Source organism: Rhinolophus ferrumequinum, chromosome 15, assembly GCF_004115265.2.
Source record: "Rhinolophus ferrumequinum isolate MPI-CBG mRhiFer1 chromosome 15, mRhiFer1_v1.p, whole genome shotgun sequence".
Taxonomy (NCBI): Eukaryota; Metazoa; Chordata; class Mammalia; order Chiroptera; family Rhinolophidae; genus Rhinolophus; species Rhinolophus ferrumequinum.
In genome coordinates, this window is record NC_046298.1 from 36,558,168 (window position 1) to 36,582,632 (window position 24,465).

The window sequence follows — 24,465 nt, forward strand, 5'->3', positions numbered from 1 at the left end:
GTAGTATCTACCAAAGCTGACCAAACATACATCTGCCCCAGGATCCAGAAATTCCACTCCTAAGTATATCCACAAGGGAAATAAATATATGTACACCAAAAGACAAATATATTACAGAAGCATCATTTATTATGACCCTAAGCTGTAAACAATGAAAAAGTCCACAAACAATAATTTGGATAAATTGTGATATAATCATATAATGAAATTCTACACAGGATGAAAATAAATGAACTTCTGCCACATGCACTAATTATGACTTTTAGAGACATAATGATGAATGAAACAAGCCATATATGAAAAAATACATGATATATAATCCAATTTGTAGAAAAGTTTATAATACGCAAAAACTAATTTATAATGTTAGAAGTCAGAACTGTAGTTAACTCTCAGGAGGTAACAACTAATTTTTATTCCATATTTGCAATGATAAACACAGTTCATACCTCAAACTCTTTTGCTCACAGTATGGTTTGTAGACCACTGTCAGTCAGCCAACTGTTTATTGCTGGTTCCCAACAAGGTAGGTATTGAAATTAAAAATAAGCAATTTTAAATGTTTGTAGCAACTTGATAGAGGAAGTTTATGTCTGCTGAATCCAATGATAAAAAAATTGGGGCTTGTATTTTCAATATTTTTGTCATTTAATTTGTCTAGTAATTCTTTCCTTGTGTTTTATAGGCTGGCAAACAGTAAATAAGTATGTGTGATATAGTACCTTAACCTGCTGAATATTATTACGCTTGCAAGCAATATCATATACAGGGTTTACTATGACTTTAAAAGTTTTTACTAAAAAAGTCACATATTTTATTATATTCCCGTAGTTTCTACCTTGTGAGTTTTCTGATGGACAATGAGGTTTGACTTACAACTGAAGAACTTCCCACATTCTTTACATTCATATGGTTTCTCTCCTGTGTGCGTTTTCTGATGGCGAATGAGGTTTGATTTCCTACTAAAGGCTTTCCCACACTGAGGACATCCATTGGATTTCTCTCCTGTATGTATTCTCTGATGAACGGTGAGGATTGCCTTCTGGCGAAAGGACTTCCCACATTCATTACAAATATAGGGTTTTTCCCCTGTATGAATTCTTTGATGGAGAGTGAGGGTTGTCTTTTGGCAGAAGGACTTCCCACATTCATTACAAATATAGGGTTTCTCTCCTGTGTGAGTTCTTTGGTGTACAGTGAGGGTTGTCTTCTGGATAAATGCCTTCCCACATTCATTACATTGATATGGTTTCTCTCCCGTGTGAGTTCTCTGATGATCAATGAGGTACGACTTCTTTCTAAAAGCACTTCCACATTGAGTACATTCATAGGCTTTCTCCCCTGTGTGTGTTTTGTGATGTCTAGTTAGGGTTGCCTTCTGACGAAATGACTTCCCACAATCCATACAAATGTAGGGTTTCCCTTCTATATGTGTTTTCTCATGAAGAGTGAGGGCTGTCTTTTGACGGAAGGCTTTTCCACATTGATTGCAAACATAAGGTTTCTCACCTGTGTGAATTCGCTGATGTTCAATGAGATAAGACTTCCTTCTAAAGCTATTCCCACAGTAAGGACACTGAAAGGGTTTCTCTTCTGTTTGAGATCGCTGATGTATAATAAAAATGGACTTCCTGCAGAGGAATTTCCCATATTTGCTATATGCATGGGGCTTCTTCTCCATAAGATTTTGTGGATGGACATTGGGATTTGACTTTTCAATGAAGGTTATTCCATCTTTATTGTATTCAAAGGGTCCTTCTCCTCTATGAGCTCTAGTATGTGTAAATAACATTCCTTTCATAAGGAAGGATTTTTCACATTCATTGTGATCAAATGATTGCTCTGGAGTTTGAACCTTCTGATGTTGAATAAGCTCTTGTTTACCACTCAGGCTCCTTTCTGTTTGTTTATAGAGATTCCCCGCGGTATGAATTTTCTCGTGCTTAGTACTGAGGAGTGATTTCTCCCATCCATTACTCTCAGCAAACTTCTCTCTTACAGGGCTTATATTTCTAATGACTAATTCTGAAATATTTTTCAAAACCTTTCCATCAGGTTTATATTCATGTAGTGTTGTTTTTGAAATAATACAGTTCTTACCCACAGTAAGTGTTTTCCCAAAAATATTACTTCTTTCCTTAATTAGTCTTTTGTGGTTGATGAATACAACTGATTTAAAATGCCTATCTTGGTATTCTTTAAATTCCATTAAAACATCTTCAGTTTTCCCATCTTCTTCTATAAAAGAATACAATGAACAACACTGTAAGTCTTCACATAAATATTATGGATTAGATGTATATACAAACAACCCATGGTGGGACTGTCTGTCTCACTATTGTGATCTACAGAAAGGCCAAAATAAATTACCTCTTGGTAGGCAAAATGCATGGAACACAAACACAAATCCTGCTACACTGTTAAAATGAGGAAAAACTGGCATAAACAAAGAACACTCATTGGCATGTTGTATATATAAGCTATATTGAGCAGGTGTAATAAACACAAGGACAAATAAGCAAAGGATCGTGAAAATGGGATTGTAGTTGGAATGTCCAGGTTCAGAGATAATAGAGTGAGCCTATCAAGAGCACTAAACAGTAAGCAAGGAAAACTGTTCAGGTGGAGATGGAAACCTATATCTTTATTTCCGCATGCCTAAATAAGTGTTATAACATGCTTCCATTTGTTTATTCTTCACTTGCATTTAGCCCATCCATGGAAATCAACTTTTTCAAGCACTCATTTCCTAGTGTTGACAGAAACACTAGTCTATATAGGCCCTAACTCTCCATATAACTGTGATTTGTTTTCTCTTAAAAGGGATGGATTAGGAAAACATTTTCATTAGGAATTATAAAATAAACCAGAAGATAAAGCATACTTGCAACATGAACATAATCACTGATTGTTGCTACATCAATTTATTCTTCCAGAGGAATGGTCAATTACTAAATTCTCCTCACCATCAATTCTAATTTTTCTTCTTTTTAATTTCTGATTACTTTTTCAGTTTTAGAGAAGGATGGGTTCCAGATCTCCTCCCTATGTAGTAACATACCTTAAACTCTGCTATCCCCTGGTGGGGCTGTGAAGGATTGCATTCTTCAATGTATATGTATGGCACTGATTGACCTTACCTATTATTTTTCTTATAAATTATAAATATTTAAATATTTTTATAAATATTTTTCTTGTCTATATCTTACTCCTGTTACCTTACTACCATCCATATCTGGTGGGGTAATTTAAAATTGGATTCATCTTACCCATGACTTGCATCTTATTTACAATAGCACTGAACTGGAAACAGCCTAATTATCCATCAAAGGTAAACAGGTGATATTGTGTCACATATTCATACAATGGAATACTACTCAGCAACAAAAGGAAAAAAAAAACCTACTGATAAACAATGAGAAGAGGGATGAATCTCATTGTTTATCAGTAGGTTTTTTTTTTCCTTTTGTACAAAGAGTACATATTGCACAATTCCATTTATTTGCAGTTCTAGAACATGCAAAACTAATTTGTATTGGTAATTGGAGTTACGTTGCCTTCCTGAGAATCTCAGTCAGTTTCAGGGACATGCTACTACCCAATTTGTCCAAAAGCCTTCTTCAACATCTTCAATGTCTAATTTGTCTGAAATTAGAATATAATTTTAGTCTAGACTATCCAAGAAATCTTTCAACAACCTGCTATTTAAATATGAATATTCTATGAAAAAAGCTCAATTCGAAAATATTTCTTTCCCAACTAAAACACGCTCTTGGAAGTCAATATTTTATTACCTTCTTTGAAACATTCTAAGTATACATTAACACACTGTTATCTGAGGTAAAGGGATGTGATCTTGGCATGAATATCTAAAACAAAAAATCTTACCATTAAATGATTTCTGAATGGATGAGAAAGATGTTTTCCTTACGTGGTACCATAGACAATCAGGTAACTACTGAATATCTAGCTTCTGTTACAAGATAGAGTAAGGAAAAGAGCGGACCTTATTTTGAGGGAATTGTTAATCAGATAGGGAAAGAAGCCTCAGATAAAACAATGTTGAATCACATATGAAATTATTAGATCACATGAAAGGATGTGTTAGTTTGCATGTTACAATCAATAGAATGTAAATGCAGAATAAAAGGAATTGACATGGTCTGGAGTAGTCGAACATTTCACGGAAGAAGTGAAACCTGATCTTTTGACTAAAGGATATGTAGTATTGTGTAGTAAAGAATATAACCTTGCCCAATGAGAGGTTTGCCATTTGCCTTTGGCTTTTGGAAGGTAATCTCTAAGTCCATGGAATGTCATGCCTGACAGGAGAGTATTTGGTTGCTTAGGAGCGTTTGACCAGCCAGAAAGCAATGTAATTTAGGGTCAGGGCTTTGGATTACACAGTGTCAGCTTGACCTCTTAAGGGGCTCAAAACTGAGATCAGCCATGTGGGAAGTAAATCAAGCCTATGTGATGGAGCCCCAGTATAAACTCTGGATACTAGGCCTGGGTGAAGCCTCCCTGGCTGGTGATATTCTGTAATGCTGTCCATAATGCCACAGAAAGAGGACTATAGATGCTCCATGTTTGGTACTTTCCTCACCTCTGTCCTATGTGCTTGGCTTGATTTTAATCTGTATTCTTCCTCTCTAACAAATTATAACTGTAAATGTTACAGCTTTCAGTAAGTTTTGTGAGTCCTAGCAAAGTCCTAGCAAAGGACTCACAAGACTACTAACAGTAGTCTTGGGGACCCCTGAATTTACAATTGGTGTCAGAAGTGAGGGTGGTCTTGTGTGTACTACTGTACCCTCTAACTTTGTAGGTGGCTAATTTCGCAAGTATCCATATCGGCATAGAGCAGCTGTCATATAATGAAAGGCCCAGTTGAAAGAATACAATCAATTGTATGGAGTACATTTGGGAGACTAGAATAAATAGAGGTTAGCAAAAGTTCGCAGTCACAGAGAGAAACACATTTTTAATAACTAGATGGGATATTATTCTGTCAGCCCTTGAAAAAAAAAGGAATTTAAATTTCATGTAAGTAACATGATTTTACGTATTGACAATACAAACTGAAGGAACTGGGGAAAAATCATGGCAAGTGGTAATTACAACAGTCCACACCTGAAATAATATGATTTTCATTTTGGAAGATGTCAGTGGCAAATGAGAAAATGAACCTATAAAGATATTTCTCAGAGAGAAATGACACAAATTGTGGAGAGATCATTAAGATAGTATAAGAGATGATGGAATCTACCTGATACTACAAGGGACTGATTATGGGAACAAAAGGATACAGAAACAAATAGGGTAAGGTAAAGAGAATGACTGTTACTTCTGATAATATCAATAACCAAAAGGATGAGACAGCTGATTGCTGTATTGCTGTAGGCAGATTAAAATATACCCCTAGAGTTCAGGTGGGAGAAATGGGCTAAAAATGGCTTTCAAATAGACATTCACATAAAACAAGGAAATCACAACTTGAGAATGGATCAAATTATTACAGCTTACAGGACTTTTACAGTGATGAGAACTGAGGATGAAGAAAGATCCTTTGCACCAATGAGAGCCTACTGAAATAATATCCATTTATTCAACAAATATTTATTTTCTCGGGAAATGTAAATAAAGGGAAGAAAAGCAACCAAGATGTGAAAAGGCAGTTGGGGAAATAGGATGACACTGAGTTTTCACTCAGATCAAGGTGAACAGATATCAGGAATCTGAGCACTATGATATGAGACGGAGATTTATTGGAAAGAAATGGTAATACTGATATTACTTTAGTCCAAGACCAATAGATGTTGAAATCTGATGGCAGGTCTCACGGTAAGAATGGGATGTGACTACGTGCAGGAAACAAGTATAAGCCATTGTACAGGGAAAGAAAGAAAATATAAACTAAGAGTAAGAGGAGGAAAAAATATTAGACAATTATTTCCTTTTTATTTTTTGGATAGATTTAATAATGCCTATAAATAGGAAACTATTACAAAAGAAGAAAGAGGATTGAAATTTTAAAGAGATGAAAAACAACAAAGACCTAAATCACCAGTTACCAAAGTGTGATTCATGAATCTTTAGTACCTGAGACTCTTATGGGAGGTCCACAAAGTCAAAACTATTTTTGTTAATAATAACAACACTTCAATTGTCTTTTTAACTGTGTTCATATTTGCACAAATGGGGCAAAAGCCAATAGTGAGTATCTTATTTGTACTTGTAGAATTTTAATTTACGGAGGTGATTGAGTGATTACAGAGAAGCTAATGCTGTTAAAAAAAAGATTGTTATTATCTTCAATTCCTGAAAGGAGGGGGCATGCTATGCCATGCAAGGTCACATGGGGAAGCAGCAGGTGTGGTCAGGAGGTAGAAAGGAGTGAAGGGAAAGCCTAGGCCAGAGCTTTTATTTGGGATTGCTTCTCCGAAAAAGGCAAGGCAGGGCAGGGGAAACAGCTTAGGTATTGGCTAGATTGAATAGTGGTGGCAGGCTATGGGTTATAAGGTGGGTCTCTAGTTGTCGGACACCTGGTCCTGGGTGATTGAGAGCAGAAGATATATTGGCTTGGTGTGTGACAGTTAGACAAAGGAGGTGGTTGAGGGTTCGGACTTGGGATTGTTTGGTTTGCATATGAAAAGTGGGCTCACCAATAAGGTGCTTACTGTCTCTAGGAAGTAGGTAGTTTTGGGAGGGGCAGTCTTTCTCCAACCAGCAAGGCCCCCCAAAGATGTCATAACATCATAAAATATAGGAAATACAAAATATGATTAATACAGTGGATAAAAGGCTGACACATTAGCATAAATCAAAGCACTGGTACCAAATTACAATAGTAATCACTCCTTTCTAACCGACACATAATCACAGAAAAAAAGTGTTTCATTTAATACTGTTCTTGATAGAGCAGAAAAGATTATTTATTTTATTAGATCTCCACCCTTGAGTGGAGATCATATATTGTCAACATGCTGTGTGATGATTAAAATAGTATGCATAAAGCACTCCAGTTGCATACCAGAGTATAATGTATTTTGTGAGGAAAAGGACTGGTGTAATCATTGAGTTGAGAACTGAATAACTACTTTTTGTGGAACAGCATTTTTACTTGAAAGTACAATGGACTATTATTCAGATGTGAGTATCTGGTAGACATTCTCTTGTACAATGGGAGCCTGTCAATTCAAAGAAAACATCTGCCAATATTTGTTATCAATGATAAAATTCAAGCTTTCAACTAAAGGTCATTATGTTGGAAAGCTTATATTTGCTATTGTATCAGCTTCCTAATACATAAAAGACTTCTCTCATGAGCTTGCTGGTGTAACAAATGTGGGTTTAGAGTGTTTTTTATATTGTATATAGAAATATGGCAAAATTTAGAAGATCTGTACATGTCAGTGAACTGTGCCTTTCCAAATGACCAATGCATAACATTACCAAAAAATGCACGGGTAAAAAAAGTATTTAAATAGACTATTGGATTTTATGTAACAGTGTACAAAAAGTTCAGTGCTATGGTTTCAGATTCTCTACTGCAACTAACTGTTTAGGAAGTACAAATTGTTAAGTTTGGGTATAGAATTAGTGAAGCATATCCATAGCAAGCTAAACAGGCTTTTAAAATGCTTCTCTTTCAAACTACATATATTCATGTAGGATGATGTTTTTTCTTCATATATTTCAATTAAAACAACAGATTGCAACAGATTGAATGCAGAATCAGGTATGAAAATCAGCTGTTTTCTATTAAGCAAGACATTAAATAAAGTTCATTCATGTAACAATGCTACTTTTGTCATCATTTTTTTCCTTTTGGACAATAGTTATTTTTGTAAAAATATGATTATGTCAACATGTAATGAGTTTACTATTTTTATATTGTTTTAAAATGAATTAATACGTGAATATTTAATTTTTTTCTTTTAATTTGTAATAGTGTACACATACACACACACACCCACAAAGTTTTTTTAATCCTTAATACTTTTAAGAGTATAAACAAAACCTGAGACTAAAAAGTTTGAGAACTGCTGATCTAGACATCCCAATTCTGGTAATGTAAAAGAAGTTTGTATCAACACAATCTTCCAGTTGATAGCAATGATATACTATGGGCCAACTTCAAAAAACCAACTTGTTTAACAAACAGTGATCAAAATCAGGCAGAAACTGGAGTGCATACAACCTTTGAAAGAAAAAACACACACTGTATAAGATCTACATTTATCCAGGTTTTCTACTGTGTGCCTTGGTAGTTCGTGCAGCACACAGGGAACAGATCTCAAAGAAAAGAAAGCAGGAGTCACCCTGTGCATAAGAATCAGAGATCGCAGTGCAGGGCTCTGAGAGTGGCTGTAAATTGAGAACAAAGTCTGAGAATGGAGAAGTCATAGAAAGAGAGCCCCAACGTTAGCATAACCCCCTCCTCAAAACTTTGGTCACCTGCATTTCTGCAGAGCAAGAATGCAAGGAGCATAAAGGGGCAAAAAAAAACGAGCTCTGAAAGAATTAAACAAATATTTCAGCAGTTACTTAACTCTGGAAAAACAGCGTATTTAATTCCAGTCCTGTGCTAAGTTCAAGAAACTTGGTAAATCTTTGGTCTTTCTATTGAAACCCCAGAACAGCCATGTATTAGAAGTAAAGGCTGCATCCCAAGACTCAGAGAAAAACCATAAAACTAAACGCAAACCTGAAACTGAAATAATCTAAAAAACTTAAAAGCGATCTGACAAAGGAATCAAAATGAGCCTCTAGTAACTTAACTACCTACTAGATTAAAACTCAGCAATCTTCAGAGGAAGAAAAAGGATCCCGCATCTTCACAATATATAACCTACAAGGTTTTCCTGAGAAGAAACAGGAAAGAGTGACTAATAGAAAAGATAAAAATCAGTCAACAGAAAGAAACTGATATATGTCCCCTATGTTTAAATCAGAAAATAAGGAACTTAAAGTAACTATGATAAATACGTTTACAAATCTACAAGAAAAAAAAAAGGAAATATTGGTGAAGAGATGAAGTATTCAGCAGAGAGTAAAAACAAACTAAAAAGCACCAATATCTGAAATACAAAATTCATTGGATGGATTTACCAGTAAATGAATATAAGAGAATCAGTAAACTGGAAGTCTGGTTAACAGAAATTACCCAAATTAAAAGAATAAAAAAAAAATCCTCAATGAACTAGAGGATAGGAGTAAATGATTTAAAATATAACTGAGAATAGAGCAGAAAAAATAATTGGCCCAAAATTTCCCAAATATTGGACGAAATGTTGCCAAATTTTATTTAAACCAAGAACCCTGTGACCTTGATAAATTAATTTCTTTGTTTTAACAGTTCTGTTCTTTTAGATTCCTTAGGATTTACTACATATGTATATAACTGTGTCACCTACAAATGAAGATAGTTCCCTTTCTAATCTGTTACCTTTTAAGTTCTTTTTCTTGCCTTATTGTACTGACTTGTGTCCAGTACAGTGTTTAATAGAAGTAGTGATAGTGGACATCTTTCTTTGTTTTTGATCTTAAGAGAAAAAGCATTCAGGCTTTCACCATTGAATGTGATGGCAGCTATACTTTAAGAAGTTGAGGTTGTTAATCTGTCCTAAGGTTTTATGGTAAATAGGAATGGAATTTATTTTCCTTCATCTACTGAAATTATTACTTTTTTTTATTCATTTTTTTCCTAATTACTTTAAGTGGCAGCTTAGATCCTTGATTTTAGATCCATTTTCACCTTTATATGGTGAATTACATATTTATTTTTGAACACCAAATCAAATTGCTTTCCTGGGATAAACACTTTTTGGTCATGAGGTATTATCCTTTTTACGTATTGCTAAATTCAGTTTTATAATATTTTTTTAAGGATTTTTATATCTAGTTTCATGCGGGATGTTGCTGTGTAGTTTTCTACTCTAATAGTGCCACTGGTTGCAGGTAGTTCTGGCCTTATAAAATGAATTGGGAAGTGTTCACTCCTACTCTATTTGTGGCATAAAATTGTTTGTATATTCTCTAATTATCCTTTTAATGTTTATAGGATCTGTAGTGATGTAGCCTCTTTAATTTTTGATATTGGTGATTTGTGTTTTCTTTTTGTTTTTCCTGATTAGTATGTATAGCTATGGTTTATTAATTTGATTATTTTTGCTATCCTCCTTTTCTCTATGGTTCTGTTACATATTTCATTGATTTCTGCTTTCGTTTTTTTCCCCCTTTTACTAACTTTTAAGTTTAATTTACTTTTCTTTTTATAGTTTCTTAGAGTAACTGCTTACATCCCTGATTTTAGACCCCAGTTGAAAGGGATATATTTTTTAAATGCTGTTTATTTGCATCCCACAAATTTTCATGTGCTGTTTTAATCATCATTCAGTTCAAAATTTACTTTAGGATTTCTTCTTTGATTCATGTGTTATTTGAAAGTGTGGTGATTAATTTTCAAATATTTTGAGAATTTAGAGATTTAAAAAATTTTTTTAAATTAATTCTATTGCGGTTAGAGACCATGCTCTATGATTTCAGTTCTTTTTGATTTGTCGATACTTGTTTTATGGCCCAGCATATAGGATCTATCTTGGTGAATGTTCCATTCAAAATATTCTATAAACATTAACTAGATACAATTGATTATGTTTTCAAACCTTCCATAGCCTTATTTATTTTTTTCTCTTTGTTCTGTCAATTACTGAGGGAGGGATGTTTATATCTTAAGCTATAATTATATTGTCCCTTTCAGGCTTTTCAGTTTTGCTTCATGTATTTCATGCCTTCTCACTGGGGGGAGGGGGGAGTGATATTGCTCCCAAGGGAGCAAAACTGGTTTTGGGGGGAAATGAAAACTTACAAATTACAATGGTTTGTGGCCCTCCAAAGGGCAAAGGAACATAAATAGATTATGGTATTAAAATTTCATGGTAGGTTGGCAATCAGAAAAAAAAATCTCTAAAAGACTCCTTAGGGGAGTGATAATGAGAAAAAAGCTGAGAAGCACTGATGTATTCTGAAGCTCTGTTAGGATTCTTATGACTTCTAATGAAGTGTCCCTCTTTATCTCTGTAAGATTCTGTGTTCTGAAATCTACTTTGATACATAGCTACTCCCATTTTCTTCTGCTTAGCGTTTGCATGTGTTAATAGCGTCTGATTCTATTTTTGATGTCTTACTGCTGATAACTTCCTGAACCCACCATTCATTTTTCCCCTCTTGCCCCACACCTTGGCAAGCCAATAAGAAAGCTCGCATGCTCTCTCTAGTGGTGCTGGTGGAAAATTTAAACCATGTAAGCTCTAGCCCATATGTAGAATCTCTATCTGGCCCACCCTCGAATCACAATAAACATCAAAGCCAAACACCTCTCTTTGCTCTCTCAAGCCATTTTAGGATCAGTTGGGAATCTTCCCTGTTTCCCAACAGAAAACCCTGTTATGTCAGATTTCAGTTTTGACATCGGAACCAAATTTAGGATGGTAGGGGGGTTGATCTCACCCTCATAGGGGGCAACCACAAGAAAGCATGGTATATATTTTTTCTATCTTCTTATGTTTCGCCTACCTATGTCTTTACATTTAATGTGGGTTTTTTTTATATACAGTACATAGTTGGGTTTTCCTTTTTATTTCAGATATGGAATAGTCAGCTATTTCATTTGGTTATTTCTATCTTGCTATCTCAAAAAGATATGTTTTGTTCATTTTTGCTTTACTTGATGATACTGAGGTCCTTTACAATAGCTGTTTTAAAATCCTTGTATGAAAATTCTACCACTTCTACTTTTTCTTAGGTTTGTTTTTATTGACTGAGTTATTCTTCTATTGACTGAGTTTTTTCCTGTTAATCAGTCATATTTTATTGCTTCTTCATATGTTTAATAATTTTGATTGGACACCAGACATTATCAATTTAATGTTGTTGGGTTTAAGACATGGTGGTATTTTCATAAAAAGTACCGGCCTTTTGGCATTCTGTGGCAGCCGCTAGGACAACATCCTGTTGTATTGCTAGGACCTCCCTTCAAAAAAAAATTTGCCGTTTATGTGCATGAAATGTAGCTACCTGAAAGCCTCCAATTGTTAGCATCTTTAGGATACTCTTCGGATTTTTAAGGTTCTCCCCAGGGAGTCCCCAACCAATGACTGAACACCGAGGGGGTACGCCATTTCTATCTATGTGGGATTCCTCTGATGGACAATCTTTATTTCAGATTTCCCTTTTGGGTTGGTTAAGACTTTGTCAGATCTGCATAATGGTCTGAGGCTCTCCCTGACCAATTCTGTCAGCCTCTGCCTCCCTTTCTGCAGGTATCAGATCTGTACCATTGTCTGATAGATTTCTATGTCTAATCTTAGTCTCTTCTCTTCTCTTTCATAGATGTCACCTTTTAAGAAACCTATTACACTTCTAACTTCACCTCAGCCTTTAGATCCTGGAGGACACACAGCAGTTACTTTTAGATTGGTTTAATCCTTTTGATGCTTTTGTTTAAGCTCCTTCATGGCAAATCTTGCACACTTCAATCTATGACAAATCTAGCAACATTTATTAGGTGTGGCCTTTCTAGGGTATCTATCTAAAATCCTATATATTAACAAGTTCTCTTCACTCTGGCTGGAGGGAAATAAAATGATTTCTTGTGCAGGAAACTATGGGAACAGTCTTAACACACTGTGGTAATTGTGTTTTCCTTAGAACATGTCCTTGTCTAGTCTCATGGGATTTTAAATGCAGACTTACAGTATTTAGCTAAAGACAAGGGGAACCTTTTGCAGATTTGGGGAACTATTTCTCTGCACAGCTCCCTCTTTGGGGAAAGTGTGTCCTACATATTCTAGACACCTTAATCTCTTTGAATGCCAATGATGGTCCCCTCAAATCAGTAAAATTGCTAGGTTCTTTTTGGATTCCTCTCTCTGCACTTCAGTCTGCAATTTGCCTTCAGATAAAAGCCTGGAATGAAAGAACATCTCATTTCTTCCTGTTCTCTCAGGAATCCAGATCTGTGCTGCTTATTGTTTAATATCTGAAAATAGTTTTGTCCAGTTTTCTAGTCGTTTCCTGTAACAGTATAATTCCAAGCTGTTACTTCGTTGGGGCTGGGAGCAAAAGTCTTGAATTATAAAAATGTAGGCGCAGATGGCTTAATAATGATTTTCATCAAACATTTAAGGAAGCAATAACACCAATCTTACACAAATTCTGTAAGAAAACAAATGAAGATGAAATATCCCCAGTCTGTTTAATATAGCTGACACTATTCTAATATAAAAACTTTTCAAGGACATTTCAAGAAAACTACAGGCCATTTTCCTTGATAAAATCATTCATAAAACCAATTTCAGCAATTTATAAGAAAGATAATGTGTCTTGTCCAACTGGGATTCATCTCAGCAGTCCAAGGTTGGTTTAAAATTCAAATTAACCAATGTGATACATATAATAACAGATTAAAGAAGAAATATCATATGATCATCTCAACAGATGCAGGAAAAGCATATGTTAAAATCAACAGCCATGGGTGACTGGTTAGTTCAGTTGGTTGGAGTGTGGTGCTGCTAACACCAAGGTTGCCGGTTCGATCCCCGCATGGTCCCCTGTGAGCTATGCCCTCCTTAAAAGAGTCAACTATACCATTGTAGCATGAAAGCAATATGTAACCAGTGACCATGGCTGTTTCCCAATAAAAAATTTAAAAACAAAAAAAATTCTGTTAAGAAAAAAAATCAATAGTCATTAATAATTAACTGTCAGAAAACTAGGAAAAGAACTTCCAGAATCTAATAAACAGCACTTACAAAAAGCCTACAGTTAATACTGGGCTTAAGAATAAAATATTAAATGTCTTCCTTCTAAATTTAGTGAACTGCTAAGAATGCTCACTCTTACCACTTCTATTTAACATTTTACTATAGGTCCTAGTCAATACAACAGGGTATGGAAAAGAAATGAAAGCAATGAAGTTTGCAAATGTAGACATGAAACGTCTTATTTAAAGAAGGCATGTACGTAGAACACCTAAAGGACTATACCAAAACAAACAAAGAACAACAGCAAAAAATAAATAAATAAACAGAACGTAATACAATCAGTAGAAGTACGCAAAGTCAATATATAAAAATCAATTGTGGCTACATATATTAACAACAAACTGGAAAAAGAAAATTGAAAAATCCTAATAGCATCACAAATATTAAAAGCTTAGATTTCTGGTCAAGATGGTAGAGTATGTAAACACTGTGCTCATCTCCTCCCACGATCACACCAAAATTACAACTAAATTATAAAACAACCATCATTGAGAACCACCTGAAGACTAGCTGAACAGAAGTCCTATAACTAAGGATATAAAAAAGAAGCCACATGGAGACTAGTAGTAAGGGGGGAGATGCGGAATGGACAGGTCTCATACCTATGGTGTGGTGATTAAGAATCAGGAGGGATATCTTGGCTGTGGATGTGCCCCTCGGGAATGAGGGATTCCAGCTCTATCTTGGCTCTATCAAGCCACAGTGCCAGGAAGAGGAGTCCCCATAACATCTGGCTGTGAAAACCAGTAGGAATTGCATTTAAGATGGAGGGCTAATGGAGACCTAGGTGCTCCTCTTAAAGGGGCCACGCATAGACTCATTTGCTCACAAACTTACTTAAGAACTATGTATGGTAACAGATGGGTACTAGATTTACTGTGGTGATCACTTTGTAAGTTATATAAAGTCTAATCACTATGTTGTACACCTGAAACTAATATAATATTGTGTGTCAACTGTAATTGAAAAATTTAAAAATTAAAATAAAAAAATATTAAAAGCTTAGTGATAAACTTAATGAAAGATATATAAGACCTCTATACTAAAAATAATAAAACATTGCTTATAGGAATTAGAGACGCTAACTCAAATGGAAAGATATAATCATGGACTGGAAGGCAATATTGCTAAGATGTTAGTTCTCACCAATAAAAATCTCAGCACATTTACCTAGAGAAGTTTAGAAGTTGATTCTAAAATGTATTTGAAAAAGAAAATGACCTAGAATAGCCAAAACTTTTTAAAAAAAGTTTTCAAGACTTATTATAAAGCTAACCAAAGACCAAGTGGTATTGGGATAGGACTTACAACATATCAAAGGAAAAAACAGGCTAGAAATAGATTGACAGAAATATGATCAAACAATTTTTGATTAGATCAGCACAGTAATTTCATTAAATACAACACGTGATGGGACAAATTGATATCCGTATGGAAGAAAAAACACCCTCAACCCTTACCTTACATTATAAACAACTCTTAACATGAGATGGGTCACAGAACTAACAAAAAAAATCAAAATATACATAACAGTTTTAGAAGAAAACACAGGGAACAGTCTTCACAACCTTAGGGAAGGCAAATATTTGAGAGCTCAAAGAAATAATTATAAACAAAAAAAACCGATAAACCGGACTTCATCAAAGTTAAAAATGTGCTCACTGAAAGATATCATTAAAAATGAATAAGCAAGCCACAGACTAGAGGAAGTATTTTCAATACATATAACAAACAAAAAACTTCTATTCAGAATACATAAAGAATTCCTAGTACTCAAGGAAAAAATGTATTACCCAATAAAAAGTGGGTAAAACATCTGAACAGATACCTCTGAAGAAAATATAAAAAGCACTTGAAAAAGTCCTCAACATCATTAATTATAAGGGAAATATAAATTAAAACTGCAAAGATCTACTACGATACCCTTCAGAACAACCAAAATGAAAATACTGATAACATCAAATGTACAAGTAGAAGAGAATGTGGGGCAATCAAAATTCTCATACATTGCTGGTAAAAGTTTAAGATGGTATAGTAACTTTTGAAAACTGGCTGTTTCTAAAAAAGTGAACTATATACTTGCCTTCTGAATGAGCAATACCAGCTGCTAGGTGCTTACTGAGGAGAAGTAAAAACATGTCCATAAAAAGACTTTAGAATGTTCACAGCAGCTTTATTCGTTATAGCCCCTAACTGGAACATTTCAAATCTCTATCAACAGGAGAGGCATAAATAAATTGGTGTGTTAATATAGTAGAACACTATTCTGCAATTAAAATAAACTACCTATATATGCAAAAACATGTATAAATCTCCCAGACTTTAAGCGGAGTGAAGGAAAGTAGACATGAAAAAGGCCTAGAATAGACAAAACTAATCTATGCTGGTAGAAATCACAACAGTGATTGTCTTAGTGGGAGGGACTGACTTGAAATAGGCTCGATGGAATTTAATAGGTTAATGGAAGTGTCCTTTATATTGACTGGGGTGTGAGATACATGGCTTTATATTTGTCAGAACCCAAAAACACACTTAAGATCTCTATGTACATCATACCTGGAGTGGATTCTTGGTAAGGTAATAGCAGCTAGTATTCTATAAACATAAGGCAAGGAAAGGACTTACATGGGGAATGATATTCAAACTAAATTTACATTTTAGAGGCATGTAAGTTAGTCATGTATAGGTTCTTCAAAGATCTCAGGCCTTTAATAAGATGGCTACTATCAAAAAACACCAGAAAATAATAGGCATTGGTGAGGATGTGGAGAAACTGGAACCCGTGGGCAATGCTAGTAGGAATGTTTAATAGTGCAGCCACTGTGGAAAACAGTACGGCAGTTCCTCAAAAAACTAAACATAGAATTACTGTATGATCCAGCAATTCTGCTTCTGCTAATATACCCAAGAGAACTGAAACAATGACTCAAATAGATATTTGTACATAGCAGCATTATTCACAGAAGCCAAAAGGTGGAAGTGACCCAAGCATCCACAGACACATGAAGAGATAAGCAAAATGTGGTATGTACATATAATGGAATATTACTCAGCCCTAAAAAGGAAGGAAACACGTACTACAACATGGGTGAACCTTGAGGACATTATGTTAAGTGAAATAAGCCAGTCACAAAAAGGACAAATACCATATGATTCCACTTACATGAGGTACCTATGAGTAGACAAATTCAGAGACAGAAAGTAGAACAGTGGTTGCCAGGGGCTAATGGGAGGGGGTAATGGGAATTATTGTTTAATGTGTACAGAGTTCAGTTCTGCAAGATGAAAAGAGTTTTGGAGACAGATGGTGATGGTAATTGCACAACAATGTAAATGTACTTAATGCCATTGAACTATATGCTTAAAAATGATTAAGATGGTAAATTCTATGTTATATGCAATTTTACCACCCTATGTGTATGTGTGTGTGTGTGTGTATATATATATATATATATATATATATATATATATATCCTTAACAACATTCAAAAGTGTCAACTACCTGAGTCCACTGGTCTTTATCTGTACAGACTCACCTAGGTAGCTCTGATTTGGAAAAATTCTCTCTGTTGTCCACAGCTCTTCTCCTTCTTCCAACTTGCGGATCATATCAGGTTTGGTCATGTGAAAACCTGATAATAAAAAATGAGACTTGGTCTAATTTCCTTGGGCTTCAAAACTACTGAAGGAAGAGAAAGACATAGCTTCCAGGCAGCAGACAAGGTATACATTAACGTCTCACCAAAGTTAATACCTTGCACTAGGCAAGTGAGGACATGATCATACTTTCTGCTAATAAAAAGGGATTCATCACCACTGATCACTTAAATTTAAAGTTCCATAAGTTTCAGAAACTCTTGAAAGGAGATGCATGACACTGAAAGACTGAAGGAATTTTCCTTACCCACAGAGATGAGGTGGCAATAGTTTTCCAACATGACGTCCCTGTAGAGGGCCTTCTGATCAGGGTCTAGCTGCTGCCACTCCTCTTGGGTGAAGTCCACAGTCACATCCTTGAATGACACTGATCCCTGTAAGGGCATACTCTAGTTCATCCTAAAGTGATTGGAACCAGTGAGAACTAGATGTTGGAGACCTAGTTCCGACCATGTTCAGTGGTCAGACTCGTTTTCTTCTTTTGTGTTTTATATTGCAGAACATTCTCTCTGATAATACATTCATCTGTATATACTTATTATCTCATGCTAAAAATATATGAGATCATGCTATTTGCCTTGAATGTGATTGGTTGCCTGGTGGATCAAAATGAATAAAACTCTGACCACAATCAAGAAGTTGCAGTCTAAAAGAGAGGCATTACATGTAAATACATACACTCAATGGATATTACAGATGCAATGACACAAATATGTACACGAGAAAGTGCTACAGAGTGAAGAAAAATTTTGTTTTGTATTCCAAGGCTTCATTGAGGACACAAAAATGTTTGTACTCACAATGAATTTGTTTTGTAGGAAGGGCATTGGCTTTTATAATTTATAGGGAGAGGAAAACCAGTTAGTAAGTTCAAGAAATGGCAAAAGACACAGTTTGTTAAGAGTCTTTGAGCCTAAGAAGAAAAAGGTATATGGAGGTAGGCAATGGGCATATTTATGGAATAATAGTATATATTTTTTCCTACAGAGCAGTGGTTTAAAAATGTACTGAGCACACTCCCAAGAGATTTGTATTTATTTATCAATCATCAGTAGATATTAATGGCAACCCCCATTGTTAATGACTAGTGCACTTGAATGTAAACTGTTAGTATTTTCCTCCCTTTCAATATACTTTCTTGTATATTCCATTGTAATTTATACTCCACTTTGGGTCTGCGGTGTTATAGAGTATAAAAAATATGAAGAAACATTAAATCAGCAAATATGTGATAAAATTTATACTTTAGAGGCAATATTCTTGAAAACTAGAGAAGGCTTGAGATGTGGTAGGTGAGAAAGACAATTAAGTAACCACTGTTAGAGCTGGCTCCTAGGTTAAGGTTTTATTAGTGTTCTAGACAGGGGACAACAGGTTGCTTTGAGTTGCAACAGAATTAGTCATAAATTGGTTGTAGAGTGGAAAAAGAGAGGCATAACTTTTTAGTTATCTGCATAAGCAAGGACTAGAAAATGGAAATGGGAAACAGAAGAAAAGTATAGGCTGGACCAAAGGAGGTAATGAGGTAAACCTTGGAAATGTACTTGAAGTGCCCATGGAACATGTAGGTGGTGATAACTGTTGGAGGTTGTATATGTGGTTCTAACACTGTGGACAGAGGTCAAGGATGGAGAGAGGTATTTGAGACTCACTAGAATTAGATCAGTATAACCTTTAGAGCGAATCTGATTGCAAATAGAGAAAGAGAGACAGTGAAGAGATGAGAACCAATTAACATCTTTGGAAAACCAATATTTTAAAGATTGGTAGATAAAAAGGAATTGTCTGAAAGAAAAATATGAGAACAGGACAAAGTACCACCTTTGATTCAAGAGTAGAATATTTCAAGAGTGGACTAACGTATGCATTTCCTTCTCGAGCATCCATATATAAAAATTAGAAGAAACTAAAACTGTAATAAATCTATAACAGCATTGGAATACTGGAAAGGTTTTCACTGGCAGGCCAGTTTATAGAAATTTCTGGCAGACCTGGATAAAATAGACAATAGGATCAGAGAGAACGAATGTAAAATCTCAGTTTTCTGACAAGCTTGCAAGTTAATTTCAATCCTGAAAACCTCACAAAAAAGGACATCTTACCACAAACTAATAATGTGATCTATCAATTCTACTTGCCATTGTATCACTGCAAAACCTAGGTCAGTGGGAATGATCAAGGTTTTTCCACATCTGCTTCTTTACTCCTCACAACTTAAGATCTCAAATAGCGTCTAGATTAGATTCATTCAAGTAATATATTCCCATTTAAATCAAGATAATACATTTCTGTTCAGCAGTACTTTTGTGAGAAGACAAAGAAAGGAAATGATGACATAACCAATCAATATGTGAACACTAGCTACAACTGGAAGGTGCACTTGGGGAAGGCTTCAGTTTTCTGGTTGGAATAAGAGAAACCAGGAACAGGGCTGCAACTAGGGTGAGGCAGATGAGGCACCTAGGGTGCAAAATTTAGGGATGCACAGCTCTGAGAATACTCCTTAAATTTTCCACCTAGGACACTTGCTTGTCTCATCCTAATCTGAGCCCTACTAGAGACCAGTTTCATGGAAGCAAATCCCAATAACCAGGAAATTTAAGGATAAGAAAGCAAATATTCATATAACCTAAAAACAAGTTATAGTTATAGAAAGAGAGGAAACATCATCTCACCTGAGGCATGGCTTTGAGATTTGCAAGAGATGAACCTTCTCTTTTGAGCTCTTCTTTTGAAAAGGTAAGAGTCCTGAGAAGGCACAGATGAGAGGATACAAGAAGCAATGTGAAACCATATTTGACTTAAATCTCCCAGAATAACTCAGCTAAATCTACATCACTTTTCACTGTTTTAGCACTTGCCCACTCTGTGTACCCCACACAAATGCAGGACAGAGATTAGTGCGAAAAATGGATAAATCCTGCTCCCTCACCAACACCAGACACTTAATCTTTTGGGAGTGGGTAGGATAAATTCTGGGAAATCTGTTGTGGCTTGGAGTGAGGGAACATTGTGTTTTCCCCTCTAGAGCTCTACCTTAATCTCCCATAGAGGATAGGTTTATTATATATTTCCAAGCTGTTCTTCATAGATTTTCTACCAATTTACACTGTCACCAGCAATGCATGAGAATACCTCCCCACACCCTAATGATGCATCTGATAATCATTTTTTTAATCTCTGCTATCAATATATATTGTAATTCTAATTTACATATTCCTTAATATGAGTGAGAATAAGTTTAAAGAAGCTTTTATTTATTTTCTGTGATGGCATCTTCTTATGTATGTCTTTTTTCTCATGTGTTTTTATTTCCTAACTGGTTAACATTATCTTTTTTTTTTAATGTAGTAAATTAACCCTTTACCTGTTTTAAGTTGCAAATAATTTTTCTTAGTTATTCATATGACTATTAAAGTGTTTTTGCCTTGTGAAGATTTTTTTCCTGTGTTTTGGGGTTTAGCAATACTACACATTATATAATCCATGTTTTCTCAACTGATGTGAAATGTCACCTCTATCATATATTACATATACCTACATGCTTGAGAATATCTGGACTTTCTATTTCTCTACTTTATCTAATTTATTGATTCATCAGTTTCACATTACTCAATAAGCACAGTTAATTATTGAAAATTAATTATTTATTATTAATTTACTTAATAGCTAATTTAAGTATTAACTAGTGAGCAACATTTTTTAGTAGTGTAGGTATGCAAATAGAAAAGAAATTGATCTTTCCACTTTGTAGGCTTCCAGGCAGAAAGGATAATATTTATTTTGCTAAGTGAAGTCTGAAGTATTGATTGGTACAGCTAACATTTTATTAATACTTAGCAAAATAACTATTTTAATTACTAAAATGAGACTGGCTTTGTGATTGGAAGTGTACCAAATACTCTATTATCTTAGAATGCCTGAAGAAACTATGAACCTCACCATTAACTTCATTCAGAAGCAGGAAACCTCAATTGTATATCAGTGTTGAAAGCACTAGTTATGGGTAAAAATTGTTTTTTTGCTGCATGTTACCCATATAGTTTTGGTTCATATGGTGTTTTCCTGCAATGAATCTTACCATCTGGGAATTATAAAACTGTTACCTCTTCCTTTCCAGTACTTATACCTCTGTTTTATTTGCTAAATTGCTACTGAGTTACAATTTTGGAGCAGACTTAATGAACACTATCCAGATAATCAAATCTTACATACCCAACTAGACAGTGACCATACAGAGTTTCTCCATCACAAAAAATAAAAGTAGGTTACAAACACATACATAGTTTACATTCAATCAAACTTACTTCAGAAAACCAGCCTCCCATAGCCCCCACATATGATTCATAACCTCAGACAGCACATTATATAATTCCAGGCAAAGTCACAAAATCACATCACAAATCATTTTCGCTTCTCCATCGTCACCTAGTCTCAAACACGACTCACACCTAATCTAAAAATAGACAAAGGCAGAAGAAACCCCACACAGCAACACTACTCCGTCCACTTTTCACACACAATCGGCCATAACCACACACACACACACACACACACACACACACACACACACACACACACGGCGCGCCCTCTGTGTGAGGCCCCTCTTGCTGTGATGGAGCTTCCTCAGGGTCAAATCAGACGAAATTCCCCCTTGCGGAGCTCGCTCCAAGTCTCACTGGATTGTCACCCTCAGGGTCATGCCAATGGACCACGCCCGAGGGCCCCCAGTCGCACAGATCGGAGTGTTTGGTTACCGCAGGTTCGGTTCCGGTTCCCTCCTCATAATTACCAGGCTCGGCTTGGACTCCTGGTTTCCTCCTTGGCCTCCCCACTGGGTCCCGCTTCCCTAGTCTGCCCTCCGGGGCCTGAGCTTCCAGGTCCCTCCGCCTCCTCAGAGTCCCCAAGAAACACCAGCCTCACCCCCGACTGAGGCTCAGTGGTCCGCGCCTGCGCACTTCGGCGTGGGCTCGAGCTCCCAGGAGTCTACGGGGCGGCGGGTTAGGAGCTGCGGTGTCCCAGCTGCCGGCTCTCAGGTCTGTTTGTATAAATGTCTGCGCTTTTGCCGTTTGGACTACGTTTCTCAGAGGCCCTGGGGGAGCTAATGAACTTTGACCTATGGTTCATTTTCCACTAGCCTTGCAGTTATCGTTTTCTGTGTGGTGAGTTGAGGTGACGCGAGTCGGGGTGCGGGAGGAGCTCACCGCTTGAGGCCCCGAGTTTTCCAGGTGCTGATGGGGCAAGCGGAGGCTGGAGCCTCAGGCCTCTGTGAGTCACCTGCTGAGGAAGGTGATTGTGAGTGCGTGTCCGATTGTGTGACTGCGTCAGCATGGGTTGTGATTATGAGAGTGTATGAGAGAGAGAGAGAGAGAGAGAGAGAGAGAGAGAGAGAGAGAGAGAACACGCGTGTGTGTGTGTGAGAGTGAGACGGGGCAGGGATGTCTGCGTTGTGGGGCGGCCCTGATTGGCCCTGATTAGGCTCCAGACTCTGAGTGGGGCGGGGCCTTTTTTTATGACCGTGGTCGTTTGTGACAGTGAGGTGTGTTATACTATGACCAATGTTCCTGTGACATCTCTGTTGTGACTGACTGGAGACTGATCAGAATTGGCCGAGTGTAGCTTTTTTTTTTCCTTTTAGGAGGGTAGAGCTTCATTTTTGCAGTTCTGGAGCTAAGGAATCTGTGGATAAGATCCCCCTGTGACTCAATCTGTACCTGTCAAAGACTCCAAGGCCCTTGTTAACCAGAGGCCGTGTGTTCTAAAGCATGACCTCTGTTGCCTTCATCAGTGCACCCTGTGTCTATTGTCCAGCCTAGTGCTTAATACACAGTAGGCATGCAAGCAGGCATGCAGTGTATTAAGTGTAGCCTATTCTGGAGCCAATTATGAGTTCCATGGTTTCTTGGAATTTGTTGCACTGGGTTTTCTTTCTCAGCCTCTGTCATTTCACCTTCTCACACACTGCACAGAAATATTAGCTGCACAGAAATGGCTGTGAAAGGTAAGTTGAATGTGAGACCTAGAATGACCATTCCAACTAAAAAAGCACAGCCCTGTATTTATTATGGCAATTTTGGAGCTGAAATTTCCCCCCAAGACAGGAAAGACATATTGATGCACCAACAGCAGGATTCCTTCCTCCAAATAATCCTCTTGGAAGCTCTGTGGAGGCAAGCTGCATATTACAGATCTACTGCATTTTCATAGCTCTGTTGTCAGGGAACTGTTGTGAACACAAAAACAGATTCTAGTCCCAGGTTTCAGTGAACCTGACTTTATGATACAGGGAAGTCTCAACTGTATTCCAGTCTTTCTCATACTTCCATCTTGGTATGTTTAATATGGACGATGGGGACTTGCTACTGCTAACTTAAAAATAAAAGGCCTGTCAAAGTAACAGGCAACAAGCATTTATTTGAAATCAATAAGAATGGCTATTCAGAAATCAGTAATTCAGGCAGAAGCCCAAATAATGTTCCAATTAGGAAACAAAGACAATCGGTATTTATAAGAAAGAGAAGGGAAACAATTATATCAATTGGAGGTAAACATTCCTATTGATGCAGATAACAACATAATGATGCTAATTCTAAACAATATTTTTAATTTTCAGTCCAGTATTCATAATAACTGCATTCTTGTTATCTTTGCAAACAGTTGTTTAAGACAGTGTTGCCTTATGCCCAGTCCAGAGGTTATTTTGTCCTGTTTTAACAGTCCAAGGTTTTAGGCATAAGATGTGCAAGGCAGTTCTGGCGTGGCAGCTGTATCTCCATTTTACACTGGCTCTGTTTTATTATTGTTTACACTAGTGATGAAAAATGCGTTCTTATGTTTAGCCTGTCTGAGCCCTAAGAAAGGCCTGGTATGCCAAGATTCCCTTTTTCTTCCAAGTTTTGCTGTATTCCCAAAGGAAAGCCAGAAAAGCATTGCAGTTGCTCATCAATGCCGAGCTAGAGGTCATTTTGAACTTTCTTTT

At 36.3% G+C, this 24,465-nt stretch overlaps 3 protein-coding genes across 7 annotated transcripts in view; 2 read left to right on the plus strand and 1 right to left on the minus strand.

Moving 5' to 3' along the window:
• Positions 1–394: 394 nt before the first annotated feature.
• Positions 395–22,594, minus strand: ZNF382 (zinc finger protein 382). 5 transcript variants are annotated; one of them, XM_033128447.1, is made up of 5 exons: positions 22,410–22,594; positions 20,162–20,234; positions 17,734–17,885; positions 17,366–17,461; positions 395–2,238 (listed from the first exon to the last, which is right to left on the minus strand). In XM_033128447.1, the coding sequence occupies exons 3-5, from the start codon at positions 17,870–17,872 to the stop codon at positions 818–820; spliced, it is 1,656 nt and encodes a 551-aa protein (XP_032984338.1). In that variant the 5' UTR covers positions 17,873–17,885; positions 20,162–20,234; positions 22,410–22,594; the 3' UTR covers positions 395–817. The 5 variants fall into 5 exon arrangements, with proteins under 5 accessions (XP_032984338.1, XP_032984340.1, XP_032984337.1 ...); XM_033128449.1 differs by having other exon boundaries at positions 17,734–17,860; positions 22,410–22,593; XM_033128446.1 differs by having other exon boundaries at positions 22,279–22,414.
• LOC117034933 (serine/threonine-protein phosphatase with EF-hands 1-like) overlaps positions 22,573–24,465 on the plus strand; it is a 70,662-nt gene continuing 68,769 nt past the window's right edge. The window contains exon 1 of the mRNA XM_033128430.1: positions 22,573–22,648. The gene's annotated coding sequence lies outside the window, so the exon portion shown is untranslated. The remainder of the gene's footprint in view (positions 22,649–24,465) is intronic.
• Positions 22,642–24,465, plus strand: part of LOC117035346 (zinc finger protein 850) — a 102,971-nt gene continuing 101,147 nt past the window's right edge. Inside the window, exon 1 of the mRNA XM_033129239.1 lies at positions 22,642–22,754. Coding sequence (XP_032985130.1) covers positions 22,721–22,754 — 34 coding nt within the window. The 5' untranslated portion in view covers positions 22,642–22,720. The remainder of the gene's footprint in view (positions 22,755–24,465) is intronic.

Excerpts from the sequence above, each read along its gene's own strand:
- ZNF382 (XM_033128444.1), bottom strand. The coding sequence starts at position 22,272 with ATGAGGAGGGAACCGGAACCGAACCTGCG. Across the intron at positions 17,861-20,161 it reads ATCTCAAAGCCATGCCTCAG|GGATCAGTGTCATTCAAGGA; the intron begins GTGAGATGATGT and ends ATGCCCTTACAG. Across the intron at positions 17,462-17,733 it reads TTGCCACCTCATCTCTGTGG|GTTTTCACATGACCAAACCT; the intron begins GTAAGGAAAATT and ends TTTTATTATCAG.